Source organism: Accipiter gentilis, chromosome 14 (assembly GCF_929443795.1).
Source record: "Accipiter gentilis chromosome 14, bAccGen1.1, whole genome shotgun sequence".
Lineage (NCBI taxonomy): Eukaryota > Metazoa > Chordata > Aves > Accipitriformes > Accipitridae > Astur > Astur gentilis.
The window spans coordinates 27,237,709-27,264,571 of NC_064893.1; the positions used below are offsets into that span (position 1 = coordinate 27,237,709).

Genomic DNA, 26,863 nt, shown 5'->3' on the forward strand with positions numbered 1-26,863 from the left:
ACATGTTAAAGCTTGATGGATTTGTTTGTTGTGTTACATCTGAATTGGATACAACTACAGATTTACAGTATAGAATGTGGGATGTTTTTTTTAAAAGAGGTAGAAAAATTTAATTTTCTCCTAAACGCTACTGCTATGCAAAATATTTCTTGGCTTAGCAATCCTCTTTGCCCCTCCTCTGCCTCCCTTCAAGTTTCTAAAACTTTAGAAACATGGGGGTATGAGATAGCAGTTCTGGTGCCTTTTTTGGTGGAGAAACAAGGAGAACCAGAGCTTGGTGGGAGGCAAAAGGGAAGTCCTGACACACAGTTATTCATGTGTGCTGTACTTGCTCAGCAACAACAGCCCTCTGCTATCACAGCCAGCCTGCTAAATGGATAGCAGTAGCAATTTTTTTTTGGAGTGCTGCGTTTGTACCAGTTCTGTTAAAGAAGCTGTCCATAAGTAACACATTTGCTACTGGTGTTTGGACTCTTCTATTTCTAAAACGCTATTTTGGTGTTTATGTATTAAACTGCTGCTGTGGTTGATAAGTTTGCAGCACGCTAGCCTTCACCTCGAGCTTCCTTAATTCTGTGGTCTTAACTTGCAGTGTAGAAGTAGAGTTTTATTCTGATAACACAAAAACATCCTGACATTGGGACCTTTCTTTCTTTCTTTTCATGTTGCTTGAGGCTAGAAGTTTGGAGGTTTTCAGTTCAAAAAATAAGGGCTGGAAGAAACTTAACTCATGCTATTTAGGTAGATGACGCAACCCCAGAGTGAAATAGTTCAGTACTACACCATGCCAGTGGTACTCCGGTAGGTGAAGGTGGTTGATGGGGGATGAGAAATGAGAGGGGATGAGGCTGCTATAGAGTGTTCAGAGCAAGCACGCGTGGAAGTACAGCAGAGAGGAGCACTGGCTGCATCTTGAAGAACGATGTGCGCACACGTAGTCGTCCTGTTAGATCTGCATTTGATTGAAGGGGAATATGTCATTTCACTGTGCAGGTCTGGAAGAATCTAAACTAAACTTTCTCCATGTGATCATGCTTACTGCTACAGTCAGAGAAACTTCACACCTAGAAGCTGTATTCTGTCAATTAAAATTCCAGTGCAGCTGCTTGCCCTTCACGAGTTTTGCAGTCTCTACCTCTTGGTAGCTACATCCCAGTGAGCTGCTCCACTCAGAGAAGCGCTGTCATACTCAGAATTTATCACCTCCTCAAGAAAATCTCCATCACCTAAAGGTCTGACGTGTAACCTGCTCCCGCCCCTCCTCGGAAGAAGCTATCACGGAAATGTGGCAAGGTGATGCCGGAGCTAACGCATTAGGCCAACAAGCCACGCCGACGCGAAAGCAAAGCACAGTTACGGGTTCATATCTTCTGGCCTTCAGTCTTCCTTGGCACGCCGAGTTGGCAGTAATTGGCGCTAGGGAAAGTCTTTCCTAAAAGGCCATTTCTGGAATGAGGCTTGTTTGCCACCTATTGGAACAGATTTCAAACTTTCTACTTAAGAGGGGGTACTGGTCTGGGATAAATATTTCCTGGACACACAGGCTGTCTTTCCACCAGAGCTGCCCTGTGAGACTGAATCCCAGGAAACCCTGAAGTGCAATAAAGGAAAAATAGTTTTGAAGTTCAGGTTAGGAAATTCTCTGTGTGGCTGTAAGGGACCCTTCAAACATGCAGCAGCACAACCGCTCTGCTCGTTAGGTAGGATATTGCAGGACAGGAGCCGAAGCCCACGCATTTCCTTGCGTACGCATTTAAGCCTTGGTGCGGCCAGGAGGAGTCTTTCACGCAGCATTCACCCCCAGGTGTGGATGGTAATATATAAGGTTTTTGCAAAGCCCCTTTATAACAAAAAATTGTATTGGTGCCTTAAAAGTTGAGACAACTTTGAAAGTTGTGAAAAACGTTGGCTTCAAAATCCCGAACTGATATGATTGTGGCAGTCTTATTTCTATCAAGCATTGTGCAGCTTCTTGTGGTACGTAGTATTCTTGTATTCATTACATTTCTAAAAGAGGAAATACAGGAACACGTAGCAAAACAGAAGGGTGAGACTTCTGACTGCGGTTAATTGCGACAAGTTGGTGACAGAGAGATCAAGGAAAATTCCACTTGCAGACAGACTTTTTTTCTCACTTTCATACACTAACAGGGTTTTTCTGTTTTGCATTCTGTTCTTTCTAATCTTATCTGTTGTCACAGAAATTATCGTTCCTGAGAATCTTTTCTACAAAATCCTAAATGCTTTTAGGGGTAGAGCAAAGCTGAAGTCTCCTCATCGTGCCGTAACTACCTGTATTGCTCAAAGTGACGCTGCTGGTGAATGACAACAATGGATAAAGACATAAGAATCAACAGAACTGCAAAGGTATGTCTGTTTTTTTGAGTACAGCATATAAACAATTAAGAAAAAAAGGGTCCTAGAGTAGGGTTTGATGGTTGAATTCAGCCTGATGCTTGGTGATGTTGGAAATGTTTGGTATTCTCGAAGTGAATGGAAGTCGTCTTACGATGCTTATGTACCTAAGGTCTTCCTGCGCTTTTTGTTGCGACAAAACTATTAACTGGAAGAAATGTTGTCTTGGGGAGGACTCTGAATAAGGCAGAATTCCCAAATAACAAATAAAAAATATGTAACTTCGAGGTTCCACCTGTCTTACTGCTATCCTGTAGTAACATTAGAGACACGGTTATATTGTCTGAGACTTTCAGTGATAGTCCAGGTGACCTGTTGCATGATAGATAATTTCCCTTACATTCCACACAAAACAAAAGAAATTCTGAAGGGCTATATTTGTTTCTTTTGAAAGACTGGAACTAATCTATAAGGTTTTTTACACTTTTTTTTTTATTCATATTGTATCTAGTGTAATTTTATATATACATAGAGAAGATAACCTGCTGTAGCTGTAAGAGTTAGAGAATGCTGAAGTCTTGATTCAAAGTCAGTGCCTTGATTATCCTACTGTCTGCAAGTGTAATAAGCAGTGTAAGGGAATTATTATTTTCATCCAGGGTAATGATCTCAGTGTTTACTGTAAATAAACTGCCTCCTGGAAATCTGATACAAAATATAGTGCGGGAAAAAAACCTTAGTACTAGCTTGATGAGTCACCCTTTTGCACTCAAAATTTTCCATTGAGGCATGGAAAGATGACTATTTTTTCACATTAAGTCATCAGAAATTGATGCAGGACATTTTAAATTTCTATATAGAGAAGAGAGTTTCTATTTCTAGGTATGATATTTTCAGTTTTCTTAAATGGATTGCCAGTGGCTAAATAAATGTAGTGGTAGCAAGTTGATTTCCCGTTCTGCTGTGAGATCTTTAGACACATCCATAGCATGCCCAGTCAAATTCAGCTGAGTAACAACTGAAAGTCAAATTTATTTCTGCTATATAATTTATGAACTATTTATAAGGTTCCTACTACCCTGGCAGTACTGTTTATTACAGTATTTGAACCTTACACTTAATACAAAAATACCAAGGACGTGGTTTTTCTACCATCATCTGGACTTCTTGAAGCACCACGTGCCAACCGTCAGTAGCTTTACTGTGACAGGTAACGCTTTGCAATTCTCACTGTGCCACAATTATTCTACCTTCACAAGGAAAACCGTTTCCGAAAATGAATTCAGTATAGGAGTGCAGCCAAACAGATGATGTCACTTCTTTCTTGTTGCATATACACCTGTGGCATAGTCTGCACAGGAAACCTTGCACGTCTTGGCGCAATCTAAAACACAGTTACCATGACAGGCTGCGCTTGGGAAATAGTTCGCGTACTGTTTGATAACATTTTCTGGGCTGTTGCCAAAGAAAAAATAGGAGCATTTTTTAAACAGACATTAAGCTGATCTGAAGTTTTGTCTCTCCTTCCAAAATGCCCCGTTCACGTATTCCCATCTTGTCCACAAACAAGTGCGTGGAGAACGACTCGAGATTTGTTTCTGCGAGCTCCTCTGCGCCTGGGGATGCCTGCACCTACAGCCCCGTGGCTCCAGGGTGCCGGTCTCCATCTCAAACACTCTGGGAGCAAATAGTGGGTTTCAAAATAGGATTTGCCAGAGCTCATATATTGAGCAAGCAGTTACTTGAACAGGCAAGCAGAAATACTGGAGAGAACGATGAAGTCTCCATTTTCCTGGGCCTCAGACAATGACTGTGGGGCTATTGTCAGGGATACGGTTGGGTGGAAGTGGACTCGATGCCCAGCTTTCCTTGGGAAATCTTAAGAGGTAAAACTTTAGTTCTGTCATGCACAAAATGGCCTTGACCCAGGGAATTTTCACCTCAAGTAATTTATTGCCAGTTAACACAAACTTTTAATCACTGGTTCGGGTGATTGCAAAAGAATAAACCATGAACAATTAAGCAAGCACTTAAGTAAACAACTTTCCTCCCCCTTCCTATTCTCAACTTGTCTTATTTTTGTGGGGGGTACACTCAGTCCGCCCCAGTTCCTTCAAGGAGGTGACGGCAGCACAGGAGGTTGGGGTTGGGGGAAAAAGCTCTCCAGCTGCTGCTGCTGCTCCTCTGTGATTATTGCCCCTTTTCCTCCACTTTTCTGTGCCTCTGTCCTTGCCCCGTGTGGGACACCCAGGGTCTGTGGAGGGTGTCCCTGCCCCGGCATGGCAGGGATCCTGACTGGGGTTAATTCAAGAGAACGTTTAATTGTATTTGAAAGTAGCTTCGTGACCACTAGTTGTGGCTTTGTTACTTGTATTTCTGGATCATTTCAAATGCTGGTAGCACCCGAAAAATTCCAGGGTAGTAAGTGAATGGCTGTTCTCTATCTTCTGCATGGAGTGTTGAAACTAGTAAAGCTGCTGGTTGTAAAAGAGGAAGAGAAGGAGAAGAGAAGGAGAAGAGAAGGAGAAGAGAAGGAGAAGAGAAGGAGAAGAGAAGGAGAAGAGAAGGAGAAGAGAAGGAGAAGAGAAGGAGAAGGAGAAAAAAGAAAAACCCTGCAGGCATTCAAATGAACTGCTTTGTGCCAGGAATTCTTCTCATTTGGACAACTGCATTAGCTGCTTGTCTGCTCCTAGTCCCAGCCCAAAGGTGTAGATTTTGTTGAGAAAGCATTTTCAATTCAGCATTTCTATTCAAGACGCATTGCTTTTCTAGTTCCGCGATTGTGGGTTTGGGAGCGAGTGTCTAATTTCATCTTGAAGCTACTGTGGAAAGAGGAAGGAAAAGGCTTTTGCCAAAGAAAAGGCAGCATGTACAAAGGCAAAACGAGTAGAAGTTTGCAAACCCCAAGATGCTCACAAGTACAAAGCTGTAAAACCTGCGCATTTGCATAAGCGTAACCTGGGCAGAGCTGTTGCTGAGCAAACAGCAACTATGAATAATGCTAAATAACACTGTTCTTAAATAATATCAAAGAAGTTTTTTAAAATAATCCAAGACACAAAACCCTTCAGCTGCAGTTAATGTTTAGCTTTCCTCCTCAGTTTTTCTAGCTCTGAAGAGTGAGATTATTTTGCAGGGATTTCTGTAACTTCAAAGGAGATTAGTTTTCTAGAGACCTGAACATGAAAATTTCAAAGAGTATCAAGCCACTTTTTAAGCGAAAAGAAAAAAAAGAGGAGTAGAAAACGACGCTGCAAAAGGTGCAAAACTGCTTCAAAATCCAACCCTCGCTTTCTGGCTCAGCCCCGCTGCCCCGTGTTTTCCTGCTAAGATGCAGTTGCAAAGCAGAAAGAGCATTTCCCTGGGGGTGTCTGCAGGAGGGACATCTGTGTGTCCTGCACCAGGCCCTCATTAGCATCAGCAGCTGCAGGCCAATTGCACCGTGGAGATAATTTTGCTACGTAATTAGCTCCCTTCGTTCCCAATAGCTGTTCTCCTTTGGGGCTCCCCCTGAATACAGCAGGAGGGGTAAGGAGGCTGGGCGTTTGCTCTTCAGGCTTCCAGCCAGACCCTCCAGTGCTCTGCCTGATCCACTGCACTGGGCTGGGTGAGATCTCATCCTCCTCCTTAGGTGATGGAGTAACAGGGAAATAGGAGACAACAAAATGAAGGTCAACGTAAGTACTAGATTATTTTATTTCTGTTGCCGTTAATTTAATGGCTCCGCTCATTTCATTTGTAGTGGAAGCGTATGTAGCGTAAAATCTGTATCTGGCAGAATCCCTTTTCAAAGCATGCTGTTGATCTCATTTGCACGTTACTAACAGAGCACACGGTCTTAATTTTTAAAATACAATCCAAGTTAAGCTGAAAGAAATGTTTTATCAAGAACAATAGTATGGTTAAGAAGGGTAAGGTTTTGTACCATCCGTATGAGGCAATAGTACGCCTTATTAAAAAAGTTACCGTGAATGACCCTGCCTGGCCATTAGGATACCCCTTGCTTCCCGTATTTTCTTGGAAATAATGAGCTAAACGATTAACCCTCGAGCCATACGTTATCTCAGAAAAGATTATGGGTTTTGCACTGATTACTAGAACATTAGTAATGGAAATGTTTTAACAACTTGAGTCACTCTTTGATGAGGAAAATGTCAAGTAATTTCAAGTTACGTGAGCCTGGGAAAGCCTGCACTCTAGGATATCGATTGACCGCGTCCTGCAGGGCTCTTTGCAGAAAGAACCGAAGCTCGAAAGAGGAAAGGAGTGGTGGCAGTGTTCATTTTTAGGAAATACTGCTCTGCTCCGGGAGGACGGGGGAATAAGTGGCTGGATCGAATCCGTTTTATAGTCATATGTTGATGTTTTGCCCAGACTTCCAGCACAGTGCGCATGCAGACACTTAGCATTAGCTTGCTTTGTGCTAAGCAGGATTTCTTTTTGGCTGCGAAACTAACTGAATCGTTCAGCCTGACGTTACAGCTGATTTCTGGCAGCTGTGACTCTGGGCAGGGTCTGCCTGGTCACCATGTGCCCTGTGGTAATGATGGGGGACAGGCGATGTACAGCTGTCGCATGGGAGCAGTGATGCAGGCTGGTGATTAGGGCAGGTGAAAAATCATCCACTTTTTTCCCCAGAAAAATACTAAAATTTCGGATAAACGCAACTTTGTCCAAAAGGGTGGTCTTAAAAAAAGAATTAATGTTTTGGGGCAGGTAACTGCAATGAGAGAGCCGGAGGAAGCAGCAGCCTTTGGGAGTTGTGGTGTTGCTGCCGATTCATTAGGAATCGGAGAACACCCACCCCTGAGCCTCTGCCTTTTCGGTTGCTGTCACTTCTGCCACGTCCAGGGAATCAGCAGAAACTCTGGCACGGGTCAGATGGGATGCAGGGAGAGCATCCCGTCACGCTTGTGCACCCAGGAGGAAGACTACGTAGCAGTCCCTGGAAATGAAAAATTTGTCATTTGCTCCTGAGAACCTCTCCTAGGAATTTTTTGCCTGTTCCCTGGGCAGGCAGAGGAAAGAGAGCAAGCACCTGGCTCTGATGAGTCTCTGTGAAGCATCCATCACTCAGGAGGCAGAAGGAGAAAATTGTACTTGTCATTAAACCCATGTTTGGAAATAAGCATTATAATGAAATACAATTAAGATACTAAAAGGTTTAGAAAAGTGAAAAAAGTAAATTAATTTGGTGCATATGGGAAATCATCTTTGGATAGTAGGAGGAACCAAAACCCAAAAATACATATTCAGTTTTTAAGTATCAGTTTATTTTTCCGTTAACTTGGGCATGAGACTACACGTGCAAAAATGCTGTGAATGGGAATCAAATCCCGATCACACTGAAAACAGTGGGGGTTTCTGTTGGTTTTAACACAGCTAGAATTTGATTAACTACATTTATGGAGAAAACAGAGTTTGGAGAGAATTAACAGAACCAGCTTGTAATTCCCACCCCTACATCACTGACTAACGTGAAGCTGCACAACTTCCATCAATGTGGTTCTGCCTGGAGTATAAAAACTGGTTGTTCTTTATTTTATCAAAAATTGATTTGACCATTCAGAATTTAAAACCTGATGATAAGCACCTGGTTCCACCCTCAAAAAAATCAATTAACCCTTTGAATAGGCCATAATAGCAAGTCCTGATATTCATTCCTTGTTGAAACTTGTATAAAAAGATCTGAAACTTCTGTATAACCAGAACACTTATTTTCCAAACTATGCAAACAAAACAAAAAATACAGTAGAAGGATCTTCTGCAAGTCAGAGAAAACATCACACATCAAGCGGGACGTGCAAACCCCACACCTAGAAGGAAGGCACATGTATGTAGATGAAAGATCTGAGCGTTGCAGGTAAATTCTTCTTTCTTCTGTGTATGTTGCCCATGTGAACTCTGCCTACAATTAACTGAATTGGGCAAAACTTAAATTGACTCAACTTGGTCTACTATTTAAACGAGACTCCTCTGGGAAGCGTGTTCCCAGCTAACAGGGCAATGGAGAATGTTTATTTCTTCAGCTTTGTTCCGAGGTGGAGAGATTAACTGGAAACCGTTCTGTAAACATGTCAGAGGGTGTCATTGATGCATGCACGTAACTGTTTAGCAAACACAACCCGCTGCCTTTAGCTGCTTCTTTTCCTTCTCCTCGAATATTTTAAGTCCCATTTTCCTGCAGTAAAAGTGCTTACAAATTTTTTTTATGTGCACAATGCAGCTAAAAATGTCTTCATCCACAAAAGAAACTCCTGTGATTAAAACTACCTTTTTTTTTTTTTTTAGATTCTTTTAGTAAGTTTTTTTTAAGAAGCAAATTTAAGACAATAGATGAATTATTTTTTTTACTTTGAAATGCTGTAAAGTACTACAGTACCTACATATCATGTGAAATAGTACATAGTAGTGAGCTGGAGTTTCCAGATACAAACTGAGTGGGAAGGGGGGGAGGGGGGTAGAGAAATGATTTGGGGAGACTTGCAGGGAAGATGCTCAATTTATCATTTGATAATTGCGAAGGATTTTTCTAGAAACATTCTCATATATTTTATGAGGGTGGGGTTTTTTCTGTTGCATAGTACTGTAGGCTGAGGATAAGGACTGGGATAGGAGAGGGATCAGGAGATTTTAGTAATAGTGGGGGTCTTTTACCTTGGCACAGATACCAGTCTATGTGAGTACTCCCATTTTGAGGTTATAGACTTCTATAATAAGAAATGTGTAATTTCGTACAATTATCAGCTTTACCAACTCTTGCTTAAAATCTTCCCTCTCTTCATTAATAGACATGAGTTAACAAACGTCATTCTGAAGACTCCCAAGGGCTGTTAGGTTTTATAGCGGGAGCATTGCTGGACGAGAATGCACAAAGTAAGATGTAAAGTCCAATTTGTAGGTAGAGTTACCATCTTACCATCTGATCTACACTCCAGTAAAAGGAGACACACTTCCTTCTACACAAGAACTTTTCTTCACACCTAAGTTAACTGAACCTGAGTTACCAGAGGTCTTGTACTGTAAATCCGTTCAGTATGGTTGGCTCAATATATTGAGTAATTTGCATCGCTCTAACAAGGTCGTGGACTCTGTGTAGGGGAGAACAATGTCTCAGGAAGAGGTTGCAGAGGGTGCAACCTCTGTTTTCTAGGTCTGTGCTCTGTCATCGTCTTGTTAAAATCTCTCGGTGAGAGGAGAGCAACAGCACTGTCTGCTGAGGTGCTTTCTCATGGGACGATGAACTGGCTTTTAAGATGTTCTTTGTCTTGGGAGATTTTTTTTTTTTCAGGGCTGCTGATGGGGAAGAAGCAACAAACGTCCAAGAAGGAAAAACACTTTGATCTCATCTGTGTTGTGTTTAGTACTTATTACATGTTGGTTATTGTAAGGACACATTAACGAGATCGCCTAAAATAACAAAGAACTATACACAGCTGGCCCTAGATGGCATTTTGTGGATGATAGTGTTAGACAGCCAGTTTCCGCTCCTCTGGTAATAAAGAAAAAATGCAGATCCCATTGGCCCCAAAGCACAGCCTCCTCCTAGCTAAGCATCCTGTAAGGCCTCTGCGATCCTGGGAATGCAGTACGTGTTTATAGTTAATGGCAGGTCAGAGATGCTTCTGCTTACATGATAGAAAGGGGCTGCCACAGTGATTCTTCACATATGTCCTAGACAGCTGAAAGTGTAGATAGGGCCCCATTTCCGACAAACAGCCCCACATTAGATGAGCCAGAGCCACATAACTGGAGATGGCTACGGTCTACCAAGTCTATCTGTGATGTTGGATCGAGTGCTCGCCTGCCATAAACCTCCTGTAACTTTTGTCTATAAAATTGTGATCACACTAACAGTAGGAGCAAAATCAGTTGGCTGGGATGAGTTCTCTTAAAAGTGTCTCAAAAAATGAGAGATCTGGCATTTCTTAACGTGAGCAGATGGAGCCTGTAGGACACGGAGCTGGCTGTGGGCTGGGTGCTGGTAAGGGACAGGGTGTGGATGGGAGAGTGGTGGTTCCTTACCCAACCTTGCAGTGCTTTGGTCTGCTCAGCGCGGCCATACCCTCCTCATGGGAGTATCGCTAGGAGTTTAATTTCAGTGGAACATGGACATTAACCAAGCTAGCTTTCATAACCAACCCAGCTCAGTGGCTCCAGCAGGCTTTTTCTAGTGCCATGGATTCAGCACCCCTTCAAACTCTACTAGAAAATCAGCTAACCTATAGCACGCTCTTTGCTGTCAGAATTACAGCACTTTCCAGTACCAAAGCTAGCTAGTTCAATGCTTGCTTGTATGTATATCCTATAAAATAGCTAAACGCGTCAGCACCTGTGATGCTAGGCATTGCTGTGAGTTTAATAGTTTGTTTTACCAGTATTAGACTGATCTTCAACATTTGTTTCAGCATCCTGGGCTAATACTTGCTGAATCCACAGCTGAGACTCCTAAAAACTAACGGAGCTTATATGAACAGTATTGCCTACATTCCTTTGGAGATAACACTGCATAAAAGAAATGCCTCACAGTCTCTTCCACACCTGGTGCAGTTGGGTCCTGAGAAGCTGGGTGAGCAACCAGAATCCTTGGAAAGGAAACAAGAAATAAAGGGGACTTACTAGTCCTGTAAATAAACAGAGGAGCAAAGGAGAACACAGAACAAAATAGAAAGGCAGATGTTTGACACGTTGTTTTTACACCTTGTGAAAATGTTCCTTCTTCTGTGTTTTTGTGGAGATTAGAATCCAGCAGAAATTAGTTACTTCAGTGGTGTGGTGCTGCTCATATTGGTTTTTCAATGTACTGCTGCAACTTTCTGCCAGGCTGTGGGTGCTGAAATTACACAGAAGAGTCTGTTCAGGGAAGATGTTGGTGGTTGGGGTTTTTTTGTCTTAGTGGTTTGGATTTTTTTTTTTTCTTTTTTTCATCCTCATATTGCACTGCAACAAGAGGCTGTCTTCTGAAAGAGTTTTGCCTGGGGCCTACCTTCCTGTAGTTTGCTAGTTACAAATACTAATATACTCTGTTACACTTGTTTCTACCTCTTATAAATTCCTTCAGAGACTAGTTCTGAGTCAAAAGGATAAGAACTCTTCATTGAAATACCTTCCTAAGTTTCTCTACCCTTTTTAAAATGCACTGAAAAATATGACCAAGGGCTGCAAGCCAGTTAGATCACTAATGCCTTTTACCGTCACCTGGAATTGTACCTGTACCAGTGGCTAGCCTATTATGCCAGTGATGGGCTGGTACTCCTGAAAGAAAATAATGGAAAAATTGAATTACGTTGCTGTGCACTTATGCAATACTGAAACTGAGAGTGGTTGGAAAAGATTTGCTCTCCAACTCCATGGTACTGACCGTGTGTCCTGAAACTTGAAATTTAGTTTAGCGCTGCCTCAGATAGAAGAACCTTTGTTTTGCTGTCTGTCTTTTTTCTTTTTCCCACTCTCCCCTGCTGTTTGAGAGCTCCACTGACCTGCAGAGGTCTGATAATCTTCCAGTTCATTCATGTTCTATAGTCTTGGAGGTTGGGGCCTGTGTCCATGACTTCTCTATTTAAAGTCTTAAATTTTTCAGTTCCATCCCTAAGGATGGCATATTGGGTTATCTATGAACAGATTTGTTGTTCTAGCTAGGTCAGGTTTCCCAAAGTGTCCTATGATTTATTTTTTTTTTAATTTTTTTAATCCCCTGCTTGGCTTGCAATTGAGATGATTTCAAAGGTGCCTGGGTATTTGTGTTGACCACAGGGGTGAGCCCGCATGCCCTAATTTGAGCTCTATAAATTGGAGACCACCTTTCACAATTTGAACCACTGTGTTCAGCTTTGAATTGCTATATCGCTGTGGGCTACTTGCCCTTGGATGTTTGCACAGCTTTATTGGCAAAACCAAAGGAATGTGTGCCGTGCTTCAAGTGTAGAGACCCCTCTGTTGAAAAGGTTTGTGGCTTTTGTGGTGTAAGTTTAAAATTTAACTTTTTTATTTAGTGGGGGTGCCCCTGAATATACTCATCTGACTTTGCCAAATGAAGTGTTGGTCAGCTGAGTTTTCAGAGCCTTTCTGTGGAATAGCTTGGCTGTTGAATGGAGGATGGACCTCCCTGTAGCTTTCACTGACCTGGCTGTTCTCTTGTTCACTCATTTTGCAGCAAAGCAGACCTAGCAATGTTTAGGAAAAGAGATGAGAGAATAGTTGGAATAATTTATCCTGCCAATACGTGCCGCAGTCATGTTTGAATGTTGCTGAGCGGGAGGATTATCTCCTCACTCTGCATAACTTCGGTTGTAGTCTACAGTTACTATTTGCAGAAATTCTCACTGATGTCTGCGGGCCAAATTCTGACCTAGTGAAAATCATCGTATATACTCTAAAACAAATGAGATTTGAAAATAGATTTGCGTTGTTTCGTACATTGGTTGATAATAGAATTAGGCCCAACAATGTGTTTAGCATGGTATTTCCACAAGAAAGACTTACGTCGGGAAATGTCAACATTTAGGTGCCTTTTAAAACCATACTGTGAAACAACATGTCCTCTTATTTGCGTTGGTGCAACTAGGAAGGACAGTCTTGTCTAACGCACTGGGCAGGGGCTCAGTTCCTGAGTTCAGGCTTCCTGGCTCTGCCACCAATTTCCTGCGTGTGCCTGGATAAGGCTCTTCACATTTCAGTTGCCTGTTTGCAAAAGGGAGAGAGTGTCCCTCTGCCCATCCTCTTCAGGCTGAAGAAGAGGGTCTGTCTTTCAGTGTGTCTGTACAGCATCCAACAACAAGGGGTCAAATGTTAAGTGTTGCTGATGAATAATAGGAAAAGTTGGCTGTTTTCTTCTTTCTTCTTTTTTTTTTTTTTTTTCTTAACAATTGCAATAATGCGTGAAGCCCAAGCCCACCCCAGGCTGCGCTCTGTGGGGGGATTCCTGGAGGGCTGACTTCAACACAGGTGGTTCAGAGCATTTGGCATTGTCCAAATAGAAAGTGGACTCCAATGTTCAAGGCAAGAAGACTGTTTTAACCGGGCTAGGACGTAAGGTAAATGGGACTGTTGTCCATCTCTGGCAGCTGCTGATGGACAAGCCCACGTATCATAAAAAGGCCATTGTTCCTGGCCACCCTGATGAAGAAATGTGTGCTGCTAACAACAGGCCATTTTCATCAGCTGAGCTGACAAATTGGTTTTCTTCTGCTGCAACTTCAAGCCAGCTGTTGCTTTCCAGCAAATGCTCTGGACAAAAATAAAAGGCATCACGTTTCCTTTTTGGGTACTATCTCTTTGGACATTACTTGCACTTTCTGATAAGAAACTAATGCTGAAACACAGCCAGTGTCCCACTGACTGGGAAGCAGTCAGTCTCATTTTAAAGCTGAAACCAAATAGTATCTTCTACTGAAAAACACTATGTCCACAGCTCGCTCTACCCTTTGCAAAAAAGCCTCAAGTGAATAAAGCTACCTGCTGCTACTACTTTCCATTCTTTTAACTGTCATCTTGTAATGAGTAAGCAAATGCCCTAAATAAATACACTTAAAAAAAAAATGTGGTGACCTACACACTCATGATTGCCAGAAATTTGTAGGCTTCAGCTGAGACAGGTAGGGCTGCCCTGTGGTGAAGAAGCTGGGAAATATGAATTTTTGCTATCTCACAGATTTCCTGTGAACTCAGGAAAGTTGCTTACTCTATTCCTCCTTGGTTTCCTGTCTAAAAAAAACTACAGTAAGAGCACTCTATGAAGATGCTGCAAGATATACTGGAGATGACAGTATTCAGATACAGGTGATGTCTGTGTGATGGAGAGAAACACAGATGCTGTTTCAGGTGTGCGATAAGCTCACGAATGCACTGACCTGCTGTGAAGACTTAGCAGACAGCAGAGCTATTTGCTTGGTGTCACTGTGTACACAATTACATCTTTCCCTGAGCTAATGTGTCCCATAAATCTTAGCCTGGGATGCTCTGAATCAGTAGGATCCAACTCTCCACACTGGGGCGGACATGGACACAGCTAGCTGGAGTCTGGTCTTCACAAGTACTGCAACCCACTGCTGCTCTTCAGCAGTATTTCTGCCACCGGTGTTACCGCTTGGCACTTATTAACCCCCTTAGCGTTGACTTTACTGAGAAGTCTGTCTTCATAAGGCTCTGAGAAAAGAAGACGTTTAAAGGAAAATCAGCAAGGTTGGGGTTTGGTTTTGTGGGGGGGGTTTTCCCCCTCCAGGTAAGCAATAATTAGCCTTTTTCATGTGCAGTTGAAGTCCTCAGATAAATTGGGTAGCAGGCAGGAAAGCATGAGTTTTATTTTTGGATGGTTGATGCATTTTTCTCTGCAGCTTCTGACAATTCACCGAATGCCAATTGGGAAAACCACCTATTTTTCATATAGGGATGTTCATATGTAATAAGTCTAAGTAATGAATGTTTGCAGTGCTCTTCAAGAGCATCAGGGGAAAAGGTGATGAGGAAATACATTGCAGTATTATTATTACCTATTTCTTTACTGCACTGAACATAGCAGACACAGGCTGCAAACATTTAACTCTCTGAAACCAATGCTCTGAGAAATGTTGTTTAATACGAAAACGGGTGGACTTGAATTAAATTGAAATTAAGGTGGAGATGAACACCAAACCAGAAACAGTTAATTAACACTTGGTGTAACTGTGCAATGCCGGTGTTCTTCCTCTCTCCAGAACACCTTGGCGAAGGCGCTATACGACAACAAGGCAGAGTGCTCAGATGAGCTGGCCTTCCGCAAAGGAGACATCCTGACAGTTCTGGACCAAAACGTCATTGGCAGCGAGGGCTGGTGGAAATGCTCCCTCCATGGCAGGCAGGGCCTGGCCCCCGCGAATCGCCTCCAGCTCCTTGCCGCCTCTCAGGCTGTCCTGCTGCCTCCTTCCACCCGGAGCAACTCCGCGGAGTCACCAGCAGGCCAACAAAACATCTACCAGGTTCCCTCCGTCCCCAAGCCTACTGTGTCGTCGTCTACCTATGAGAAGATGGAGGGGTGGGTTAAATCTCCAGCTAAGGTTTCTACCCTACCTGCCCAAGGAATATATCGGGTACCAGCCTTGGCTGCGCAGCTGCTCAGTGAAAGGACCCAAAGCTCAACAAACCAGGTAAGAATATAAACAGCCGTAACAGTAACTAACGTTGTTATTAAAACAGTCATTGGGAGTGGGAAAATAACAAAGGCTATTGGCCTGAGCACTTCAGTGGAATTTGCAGCAAAGCCATTCTAATAAATGGTGTTTAGGAAACTGCCATCATTTCTACTACAATTTATAGCATTATGTGAGAAATGCTGCTCTGGGCGACAGATGAGAGTCTCTATATTCTGTAGTCCCCTCACCTTTTTTGACAGTTTAAAGCAGCTGTAAAATAGGGCAGAAAGTAAAAAGAATACACCATTTGTTTGGAAGAATCTAAAAACGGTTTACAAACCTACCCCAAAGTTAAAATAACAAGACACAGAACTTGCTCCTCTGATGGTCTAGAGCATGCATCCATCCAGAGTCCTCTGGGCATATGTGGGGTCTTTGCATCCATCTGCGCAGGAACACAGTTTGTAATTAAAAACCAATCAAACAAACGAATCACCCTTTTTGTAATTAAAAACCAATCAAACAAACAAATCGCCCTTTGCTGTGTGATTGCTGCCTTTGGTCTAGTTTCTACTATTTCCCGTGTCTCAGCAAGCTCAGAGTGCGGCTAGCTTTCTCTTCTGCTACTCGAGGTTGTCACTACACTTGCACTAACCAGCAGCACCTACTTTAGACATGCTGGAGGGCACAGGGTTTGGTTGTGTGGTCTGAACCAATTTCTCTCCCAGCCTGTTATTGCTGCTGCTGAAACAGTAACCAGGGTGTAGGGAATGAGAGCAGCCGCCCGTCCCTCCAGTTACGGAGGAGAATTGCAAACCAGGTTTTCCAGGGTTTCATTACAGCTGCCTGGCCTGGCCTCTTCTTTCTCCCTGCTCTTTGTGTTTGGCATTCATGTACGTGGAACTAGTAATTTGACTAAATGTTGCATCAAATGTCTTAACATCAAAAACATGTGCTTTCTGCAGCATAAAATGAATGGGAATCTTTTATAATGAAAGGTAAATAGAGCGGGTGGGGAGGGAGTTGAAGTGCAAGTTTTTGTTCATTCCCATGAGCTCTTCAGCCCTGGGTGGCTCTTTGTTCCATGTATGAAATTCACGTTAGAAATGTTAATTTAAAACAGAAAAGGAAAGAAATTCAGCCCTGAACTGTATAGCCTTTTAGGCAGATTTAATGATCATTTGATTTATGGGACTCAGCTTTCATCCCATTGTGCCAAAAGGACAGTTACGGAAACCAAAGTGCTGGTTCCTTCTGTGTGGCAAATGGGTGCTGGAAAATGGACAAGACTGGTACATCTCTGGTGGCTGAAACCTAATTTTCAGCACTGCAGTTGCACATTCAGCCTTTGTGTACAGTTACCGTAACTGCAAGCTCAAACTGAGTAATAGCTACAAAAGACCCTTTTGCACTTGCTGTGGTCTGTTGTCTCCACATTCCTAACCCTAAAGAAGGCATTTGCAAATTGAATGCGAGATTGATAGAAATTTTCTGTGTTGTGCCAGCAAATCAGGCTGAGAATGTCATCTATTATTCTTTATCTGAATGAATGGCCCAACAGAAGAGCTCCTTGGCTATTCCTGTCTCTATCATTTTGTGAGTTTATATACCTAAGCTTGTTTAACAGAGGAAATAAAAAAAAAAAAAAAAAAAAGTCCTAGCCTGTTTTTATTATTTAGAAGTTCAGATTTGCCTGAACTGCCTCCTGCACAACATCACAGCTGTTACTACACCAACTGTGCCGCGGTGGTCACAAGCCACACACAGATGCATGCGGAGGCTCAGGGGTGAACAGCCTGTCTGAGTGCAGAACAAACTGCAGCGCTCCAGAACGCCCTGCGTAGATCCTATGGGACAACTGGCAAAGTTCCTGGCATACTCAGCTGTCCTCTGAGCAGCTGGGTTAAGCCACTCTAAGTCTTTGAGGGAGCTGATTGAAAGCAATAAACCAAAACTAAATCCCTCAAAATCTGTGTGCTTTCACCCTGTTAGAAAAGCCTTGTCACTTCTGCTTAAGACACAGGGCACTTCCTTGCTTTACTGTGACTGAAAGTACTTTTAAAAAATAGTAAGATGTGATATTTGGCGAGTTTTGGTTTTGCTGTATGCTGAGTAAGATTTGTCCACCTGAAAACAGACCTGGGCTAAGGATGGCTTTCTTGGTACCACTTATCTCTTACCCTTTCTACTCAGGAAAGTCTCTTCTTTTCTGCCTCTGTTTGCAAGCAAGACGGGCTCATATCGCAGAGCACTAAGGGGATTTGTGTTCACTCCTCGTTCCCTTTCTTCAGATGAAAGCTAAGAGCTTTTGCAAAGATGAAGCAAGCAGTTGTAAAGCTGGAGTCTTGTTCCTCTACCGTATTTCCCCTAAATTTAGTCACTGCAACAATCACTTACCTGATGGAGAATGCTACCTCCAATTTTAAACAATTTATTGTAACATGGTGGTGTTCCTGTGGGTCAGTAGTTTACAATACTCCATTTATAAACCAGCTGTGGAGAGCCAGGCTAAACCCATGCTAATTGAGGAAAACTCCATGTTTTGGGGGTGGTTGTTAAAAAAGTCCTTTCCCAACATTCATAATTTGGCATCTTAACTAATTGTCCCAGAGACCTGGTCATAGCTCTTAAAATGATGTATAAAGCAAACAGGAGAACTAGTCTGCAATTGACCTAAATAATGTAATTCCCTTATCAGTCTTCTCTGTTTATGGAGCTGGACAGGACATCGAGGTAACTAAGTTTACCCTTACAAAATGAGTCAGTCTTTTATAACTACTGAATAATACATCTCAGCCTGTACCTTCGTGCTGCTCTTACTCCCCGTAAATAAGGCTTGACCTAATGGCTCTGTAAAACTGGAGAAGTAGAAATTCCCCCCTTTCTTTTTTTAGTGGTTCTGCTTTTGGACAGTATAAAGATTTAAGTGATAACTGAAGCTGGATTTTCTGCAAATCTTTTCCTTCCCTTGGTTGGTAAGGCAGGTTGATTTATATGTGCCATTTCTTATCTTATCTGAAATAAAGCAGAAATGCTCTCAAAGGAGAATTATGGGGAAAAAATACCATGCCTGCTTGTAAGGTCAGTTCCTGTCTATCACCATCAATGAAAAGCTGAAAGGTTTTTAATTACTTAAGAGTGATTACTCTAACAGTGGCCTATTCAACTGAGTTTTCAAAGATGTCCTGAGTTTACTGCTCACTGCAGCTTTCTCATTGTTGTGTTTTTTCCTCCCTAAAAGCACCTGCTTACTCTCCCAAGAGCATGCCGGGCTTCAGTCCCAAATATCAGGAGTGAGGTATATGATGTTCCATCCACACAGCGCCGGGAGTCCTTACTCACTCAGGTGAGTCCTGCCATGGTCCCCCCATGCAGTTGGGACCCTGTAGGACCTCAGAATAGATTTTAAGGTAAATTCTAGTGTTTCCCTGTTTGCTTATTGTAAAATTTGGCAGAAAACCATATATTTTTAGGGAAGTTCAAGACCTAAAGCAGTTTTCTTTTGAATTTGTTAGACTTTCAGAGAAATGTGTCTTAAATTTGGTACATTTCTAATAAATGTTTTCAGTTTTACTATTAATAAGTTCCAGAGAAAAGATGAATTCTCGGTATCAAGAGTGTCAGCCACTCTGCCTTGGTTTATCCATTGGAAAATTTGCTTTGTCTGTGTGTCATTTGATCAGGAAGATTTCAAGATGTTTCTAGAAAAGTCACTAGTGCATCTTCAAAGAGAAACTAAATGTCACCTACCCCACCCACCTACTGGGCAACAAAATGCAAGGGGTTAGATCATGTAACCATGACCCATTCAGGGTAAGGGCAACACATGATTGCATCTACGGCCGAAGCGTCCTGTTACACGATCTTGCTCTTGATACCATCCTTCCCTGGGGAGTGCGAATGTCACCACGTTTCCTCTACATCTCACTGCAGCCTGTGCAGGTCACCAGGATGGGACAGATGCCAGGCCCCAGCCCCATCCCGTCACCTACCACGCGTAGGTGCGTGTGGGACCGGAGCACGTCCACAGAGCCTCCCTGAGCACCTTACGCTCCCTGGCAGCACCTAGCAGCGCGGGGTTGAGCCCACTCTAATCCACTTATTATCAAGTTATCCACAAACTTCTTTGTGTCTCCCACTCTGTATAAGCGGGGTGATCCCTGCTCAGACCCAAAGCCAGGTGGGTAGGTGGCGGCTGCCTCGCACCACCAAGTGCCCACCGCCCTCGCGTGCAGCGCTGCGGGGAAGGTGCTCCAGCAGCTCTCTGTCAGGTTGAGTTTGACCCACGCCATCCGAACTAGGAGTGAAGCAGTATATGACCCAAAAGCCTTTGATACCACCGAAGCCTTCAGTGGGCTCTAAAAGGATTGAGGTCAACCTGGTTTTTTTCCCTTTGACCAGAGGAGTGCCACTCCGCCCACCACACGAAAGGGCTCTGTGCTGGTCAGATCCACTGAGTGTTTCCAGGAAGAGCAGAAGCAGCTTTACAACATCCCATCCAGCCCAGAAAAGGCAGGAGCTGTTATCCGGAAAGACTCACTAGTGGGCAACGTAAGTAAGGTTTTTTAGACGCAAGAGAATAATCTCTCATTACTATGATGTTGGGCACGTGTGCTGAACCTCCCTCAAGGTGATCACGGGGACGAGACCAGCGGATCTTCGGTGCAGTGCTTTGTCCTTTGTATTAAAGAGACAAGTAGTACCTGGTTCCTGGATAGTCAGGGTACCTGCCAGGACTATGACTACCACTGGGTTTGCATTTGCTTTTTAGACTGCAGGCAACAGGATCTCTTGCCTTAACTTCTTTTTATGACAGCATGAAAAGCAGACTCAATATCCCACATTCTTGAATGTCTATTTGTAATATTTAAGCAGATAGAAACTAACTGTCCCCGTTCCATGCAGCACTTTCCTGTGCTTTTTTGGGGAGTGGAGCGCTCCTGGCTTTTGGGGGCAGGGGGGTGGTCAGGCTTCCCATCTCTTCCCCGCTGTTTGACAAGTACCATCCTTGAAGAAAGGGCTGATCTCAAATATCACAACAAAGAAAATGCCTTGATGGAAACTCTTAATTTGTTGAGGGCCAAATATTTCGGGTTTCCCGAACGGTTTTAGGATCCAAGAGAATTTTGACATGCTCCTTAGCACACATGGCTAGGGCTGAGGTGTAGGATCTTGGGGCAGACCATCCCAGCACAGGAAATCTGAGGCTTCCTGTTTTTGTGGATTTAAAGAGAAGTGCAGTACGTTCACAGCTGCCCCACGACTGGAGAAACCAGTCTTGCACAAAGCCTGTTCAGCAGTCACAGTAGGACTGGTGCTACCCAGAACTGGGGTACTGGCATATGAGCAGTCGCTCATTGAACCTGGCATTCCTGACATCTTCATGGCTGTTAGCAATTGTACTAACAAGCTGCAACAGCCTGGGAGCAGATTTCCTTGCAGAGACACGGTTTATCATTGTTTCCAAAATCAAATTTTCTTAGAATTCTTTGTTCATGGGCAATTTGGAAAATTCTGGCTTTGGTCTGAAACACCCTTGTCTGGGCTCCCCTTCTCACGCACATTTTCTGCAACGGGGGAAGTCTGACCTGGCCAGTTGTTTTTAAAATTTTTATTACATAACAGTACCTTCAGTTGTTTCTTGCTGCTGCACACTCCTATAGTTCCTTGCATTCCCTCATGCTTGTGCTTTATGCTTGTAAAGCATCCAAGTATGATCTCTCCTGAAGTGCCTATTAGTATTAGTCTGGATTTTCTTATGCAAGAAGTGGTCCTGCATTTGCGTTTTCCAGCTTAGGCTTCAGCTGTACACACATGTATTTTTAAGGCATTGGGCAAGATCTGTAGCTATCTTAGCAAACGTGTATCAAGTAAAAATTTAAACTCATTGCAGTTATTTGAGAATAGTCAGTGGTGTCTGTTGGTGATTTATTTTTTTGTTATGGTATGCATATGAATGGGGGTGGGGATACCGGAAAATCAAGTGTTTTCTTATGCAGAGGCTATTGAAGTCTTGCCTCCTTCATTCTGTACAACTAAGTATTTAACATTGCCTACTAATAAACTGGCATTTCACTTGTAGCCATTCCAGAAAACTATGAGTTTCCCACCCCAAAGGAGCCAGGGAACAGCCTACAGAATTTCACTGAACGAGAACACTGCTGTACAATTTAATCACCTGTGCTCAAAATATTTTAACCTTCATATGTGCAGCTTGTGCATTTCAGAAAGAAATTTAAAATTTATGGGCTAGCCTTTTTGTGATGCAGTTCCATTGACATTACTAGAGTTGCATGCGTTTACATGCTCTGAGAATTCAGTTTTGTTTCTCTTTTTTTGTTTAAAAACATGGTTTATGAATCCTGTGTGCTCTGTTGCAGTTATATGACGTCCCTCCCAAAAGAGAATCTGATGTTTCAGAAAATGAATCTCAGAAAAAGTGCTGGGGCCAGTACAATACCTTGCCAAATCCTCGGAAGTCAGAATGGATTTATGATATTCCAGTATCACCTGAAAAAACAGGATTCAAACAAAACCCTTCCGGCCATTCATTAGAGAACCAGGTGCTGTACGATATACCACCAGCTAGGTACAAGGCGCTAACAACAAGTACTGAAGCCAAAGTTGTAAATCCACAATTATATGATATTCCACCAACGCAACGGAAATTAACATTTCCAGATATCCATCTTTATGATGTTCCATCCTCACGGGATGTGCTCCTTTTGCCACAAAACGGTAGCTGTGATGTACCCCCAAGTCTTTTGGCTCCAAAGGCTGAGAATCAGATCTCTGAAGAGAATGTTTATGATATTCCAAAAGGTTTGCCCACTGCTGTGCAGTCCAAGAAAGAGACGGAAAAACACAGCGATAGTTCTGGACACCAAGCATACAGTGCTCCTCCACAGCTCTCAAGAGATGTCAAATTAGAACAAGACAGATTATCTGTTTCTAGTGTGGATAGCAGAAGCAGTACACTCTCTACATCCTCAAACTCTTCTGCTGAGTCTTTTTCTATGCCAACATCAGAAGAGCCTGCCAAAGAAATTAAACTGGACCTTGAAGTAGCCATAGAGACAGTGACTAGACTGCAGCACAGTGTATCCAGCTCGGTTGCAAGTTTAATGATCTTTGTGAGTAGTAAATGGAGATTACAAGAACACCTAGAGAAAAGTATTGAAGAAATCCATAGGGCAATCGATCACATAAAAGTATCACTGGGAGAATTCTTGGCCTTTGCTCAACTTGTAAAGGTAAATGCCTCTTACCTCACTGATAACAACCTTCAGACCAGAATTAAAAAACAGCTGGAAATTCTTATGAACTCATTCAAAATTTTGACAGAAACAAGAGAAGCTCTAAACAACTGCAACTGGTCACTAGAGGCTTTGGTCCTCAGGAAACCTCAGAACAATCCAGATGATCTTGATCGCTTTGTTATGGTAGCCCGCACGATTCCAGATGATATCAAGAGGTTCGTATCCATCATCATTGCCAATGGAAAGCTCCTCTTCAGAAAGAATGAGAAGGAACAAGAAACGAAGCAATCAAAAGTGAACCCAGAATACAAAATGGCAAAACAAATCACAGTGCCAAGAAGCGTAGAAATAGATTCGCTGCAAAGAAATACTCCTGATAAACCCAACCAAAGTCAGGTCTCTCCTGAGAAACCAAAAGAAGATGCTACTGAGGACTGTGATTATGTTCAGTTACAGGTTAGTATAACTGGATTTTACCATCTATGTTTTTGATCGTTTGTGGGTATTAAGCTAATAGCACTATTTTATCTTTGCACTAGTGCCAAATTCAGTTTGCACTACTTCCTATTTTCCAGACTTCACGTGAATTCAGGATTTTGTTAGTCCTAGATGGCACATGTAGAATGATCAGTAATTTTAAGTAATAAAGAGAACTGGCATTTGAGAATTTACCCAGGCAGCCAGCACTGAGAAAAAAATTTTAGCTTGCCTGTTTAAATTAATTTGAGAAACCGCTTTTAGCTGGGGGTTAGCAACTTGTTTTTTCTGACTAGTAGTTCTCTTCTTGCCAGTACATTTTGTTTGTTTGACTTTGATACGACTATACAAGAAATGTTAACTTTCTAACTTGAGATATATTGGAAAGCATGCTTTCATACAAAATTTTAATTTCTCAAATTAAACTCTTACTGTGAATTATAAAATTTGTTAGAATAATTTTGGATGGTTGTTAGAATCATTCTCCTTAGACTTACTGAAATGTCTACTAAGAATATAACTCTCTTGGTTTCATAAAGAAATGCTGGCTTGTCCTTAGAATTTAAGAAATGTTATGTTTTGTTGATGTTTGTTTCAGTCTTAGATCTTGCATGATCACACACTAAATTTTTAGTAGGAAAAAAACTAGAGTTGTTTCTAATAAATGTACCATTGCTGTCCGTAGTAACATGAAGGCTGCATAGCAAGGAGTTGTTTACCCCTGAAATAAGAGAAAAAACACATTTATATTTAAATATTTTCTGTAAACCATTTCAACTTTGCTTTCATTTTGATTTGTAACAGGCGCAGAAAATCATTTCGGGTAAAGAAGTAGCAAAGAAAAGTACGGATTCAAAACCAAAGGTATTTCTGATTTTGAAAACTCTTACTTATGAGGACTTCTAGTTCCTGGTTTCCATGCTTGCTAAAATTCAGAATAATTTGCATTTGGACACACATGTCTATGTATAGAGATCTATCTGTTTTGTCATAGTTTGTTTTACCAGAACTAGTTCTTAGGATTACTGCTGAAAGCCCATGCAAAACATCTATTTTCCTCAAATGTAACAAACCACTCTAGTTTAAAGTCATACTATCTATTTACTTGCCTTTGTGTATCATTTGGGATAAGGCTGGGAGAGTTAGTACTTCAAAATATCTTGTCATGCACTGGTAAAAGGATTGACTTTCTTGTTATCGTACAGTTTTAATCATTCATAACCCTCATGAAGTCAGCACCGTTACAGATCGAGTCTGAATGTTTTGTACTATCTGAAAGCTTGAAGTCCAGACTGTATAAAGGATGGTGTTTAGCTACAGCACTTTGTGTGCTACCCATTATTAAAATCACATTCAGTGTAATTTGTTTATGGAAAAAAAGCAATTGGGAGAAAATACCACTCTGAAGTCCAGTACTTTATGGAAGGAGAAATGATTGTAAAAGACTCCTGGGCTGGGGCAAGTTGGAGACTATTAACTAACAAAACTTCCTGTAAGTGAAGAAACGTGAAGAATATAGGGCAGAGCAAATAAAGAAACAATCAGTGTGACACCAAGCTGAGTCTTTTTTTTTGTTTTTTTTTTTTTTTACCTTTTTCCAGGTTTTGCCATCTGCAAAAAAGACTGTAAATCAAAGCAAGCAGGACTCTGCAAAGAAAATCGCTCTCCCAGAACACTGTAAGCTGTGTTTCAGTGCACTTCACAAGGCAATTGGTGTATTCACTAATAGTCTGAGCAACAACCAGCCACCTGAAGTCTTCATATCCCACAGCAAATTGATCATTATGGTGGGACAAAAGTTAGTGGATTCTCTCTGCCAGGAAACTCAAGAAAGAGACACTCGGAGCGATGTTCTCCACAGCAGCAGCCGGTTTTGCAGCCTCTTGAAGAATCTGGCTCTCGCCACCAAAAATGCTGCAATACAATATCCAAACGAAGATGCTATGAGGGAACTTCAGGATCAAACCGAGGAGCTGTCCAAGTACACACAGCAGTTTAGAGCAATGATGGAATGAAAGACACTTTGCTGTTTTTACAAATTCTCCATTGTTGTTGCTCCTTTGGCACGTGGCAGCCAAGGGGGGCAAAAGCAGCTCAGTGACTCCAACTTTCAGTCACCTCTAAGAACTCATGCCAGGCAGTTCCCTGGGTGCTGGTGCACTTTTAGCAGGTGAAGATCCACACAACAGCATATGCAGAAGAGGATCTGTAGAATTAAATCTGTACCTCTCCATTGTTCAGATCCTGCCTGGAAATGTCATCATCTTAGTGGCTGAGCAGGAATGTTTGCTGTGTATTAGAGCCAAATTATTTTATTACCTGGCTGATTTCTTATTTTTTAATTTCTATATCGGTCAGATAAGTATATTTTCCTCCCCCCCCCCCCCCCCCCCCATTTGGGTATGTAAAGTATCTCTTTAAATTTTGCTGTACAATGTTCTGTAACTTATGATATCCCATCATCAATTGTTTCCTGAGGACTTTACTCAAAATTTGTAATTACAATTTTATTTTTTTTTAAATTAGCTGCAAAGCTAACTTTTGTTTTTAATATACAACTGCGATAAATATATTATGGGACAAAATCTGGCAGGTACTGCATGTAGCCTAGATGTTAATGGGAAATGCTTCACCCAGTATCTGAGCACAGAGGAAAACTGACTTGGAGGAGTCCTGGCTCGTGATAAATCCACGGGGAGCAGCATGTCTCAGTCGTCCTCTGTCGCATCCTGAAGCCGTTCGGAGCATTGCTCCAAGTGAAACAGCTTTAGTCACTGAACGTGCAGAGGCTTTGGACGAGCTCTCCCTACAAACTGGAAAGGTGACGTTATTTCTTGCTGGGCACCCGGAGCACCCGTGCTGGCAAGGCTGCCCAGGGCTTCTCAGAGCGGCCCTGACTCTGTTGGTCTGTAGCTCATTAACTTTATCCCCACGTTTGCTGGATCTGCAATACAACGATGAAGGCCCTGTGACCACACAGGTAGATCGTTTGTACGCCCGTGTTATCTCTATTTTTCCTAATTAATTTATTTTAAAGTTTTTACCTGAAATTTCAAAGCCTCGCCTTTCTTGGCAGTTGTGTACCTCTGTCTTTGCCCTGAAAATGGACAGTTTTGTGAGTAGTTAGAGCTAATTTGCACTGCAACAGTGCACACGCTTCAGTGGTCTGCGGAAACAGCTCCCTCGTCTTCCTCTCGGTTTTATTTTCACTTGGCAGCCACCATGTTTTACACCGTTATTTAAACGTCGACATTTGTAAATATTACTGTTTGCACGGTTAAGTGCAGTAACCGCATTTCACGTTGGCTTTGTATGTTTTGTATTAAACTCGCTCCCGGCGTTTCCGAGTGTTTGTAACCTGCCGTCGCCCCCTCCTGCCTCAACTGTCCGGGCTGAGGGCGGGAAGGGCGAGAGGCGTCTTCTCAGCGGGAGGCAGCCCCCGGCCCAACTCGGGAACACCTCATTTGGCCACAAATCCCCCAAAATGGGTGTCCCGTGGGGGGGGGGGGGGAGGTTCCTCACAAAAACCGGTAATTTTCTTGCGGCCGGGGCGGGGCCGCGTGAGGGGCAGGCAGGGGAGAGGCGCCGGGTGGGGGCGCTGCGGATCCTCCTGCGCGCAGTGGCACGTTCCGCGCCCCTCCGGCACCGGCCCGATGGACTCACCCG

General features: G+C 42.6%; 1 protein-coding gene across 6 annotated transcripts; it reads left to right on the forward strand.

Annotated features, from left to right (window-relative positions):
- The first annotated feature begins 465 nt into the window (after positions 1-465).
- Positions 466-26,539, forward strand: CASS4 (Cas scaffold protein family member 4). Of its 6 annotated transcripts, XM_049817166.1 has the most exons (8): positions 470-2,367; positions 4,813-6,032; positions 15,048-15,476; positions 18,703-18,807; positions 19,863-20,012; positions 21,842-23,176; positions 24,002-24,061; positions 24,799-26,539. In XM_049817166.1, exons 2-8 carry the CDS (start codon positions 6,021-6,023, stop codon positions 25,210-25,212), a joined length of 2,505 nt encoding a protein of 834 aa, XP_049673123.1. In that variant the 5' UTR covers positions 470-2,367; positions 4,813-6,020; the 3' UTR covers positions 25,213-26,539. The 6 variants fall into 6 exon arrangements, with proteins under 6 accessions (XP_049673125.1, XP_049673124.1, XP_049673126.1 ...); XM_049817170.1 differs by lacking the exon at positions 4,813-6,032 and having other exon boundaries at positions 468-2,367; positions 24,403-24,799; XM_049817165.1 differs by lacking the exon at positions 4,813-6,032 and having other exon boundaries at positions 469-2,367.
- Positions 26,540-26,863: the final 324 nt, after the last annotated feature.

Coding starts and splice junctions, on each gene's coding strand:
- CASS4 (XM_049817165.1), top strand. CDS start 2,323: ATGACAACAATGGATAAAGACATAAGAATCAACAGAACTGCAAAG. Junction 23,177..24,001: donor GTGATTATGTTCAGTTACAG/GTTAGTATAACT, acceptor GATTTGTAACAG/GCGCAGAAAATCATTTCGGG. Junction 24,062..24,798: donor GTACGGATTCAAAACCAAAG/GTATTTCTGATT, acceptor ACCTTTTTCCAG/GTTTTGCCATCTGCAAAAAA.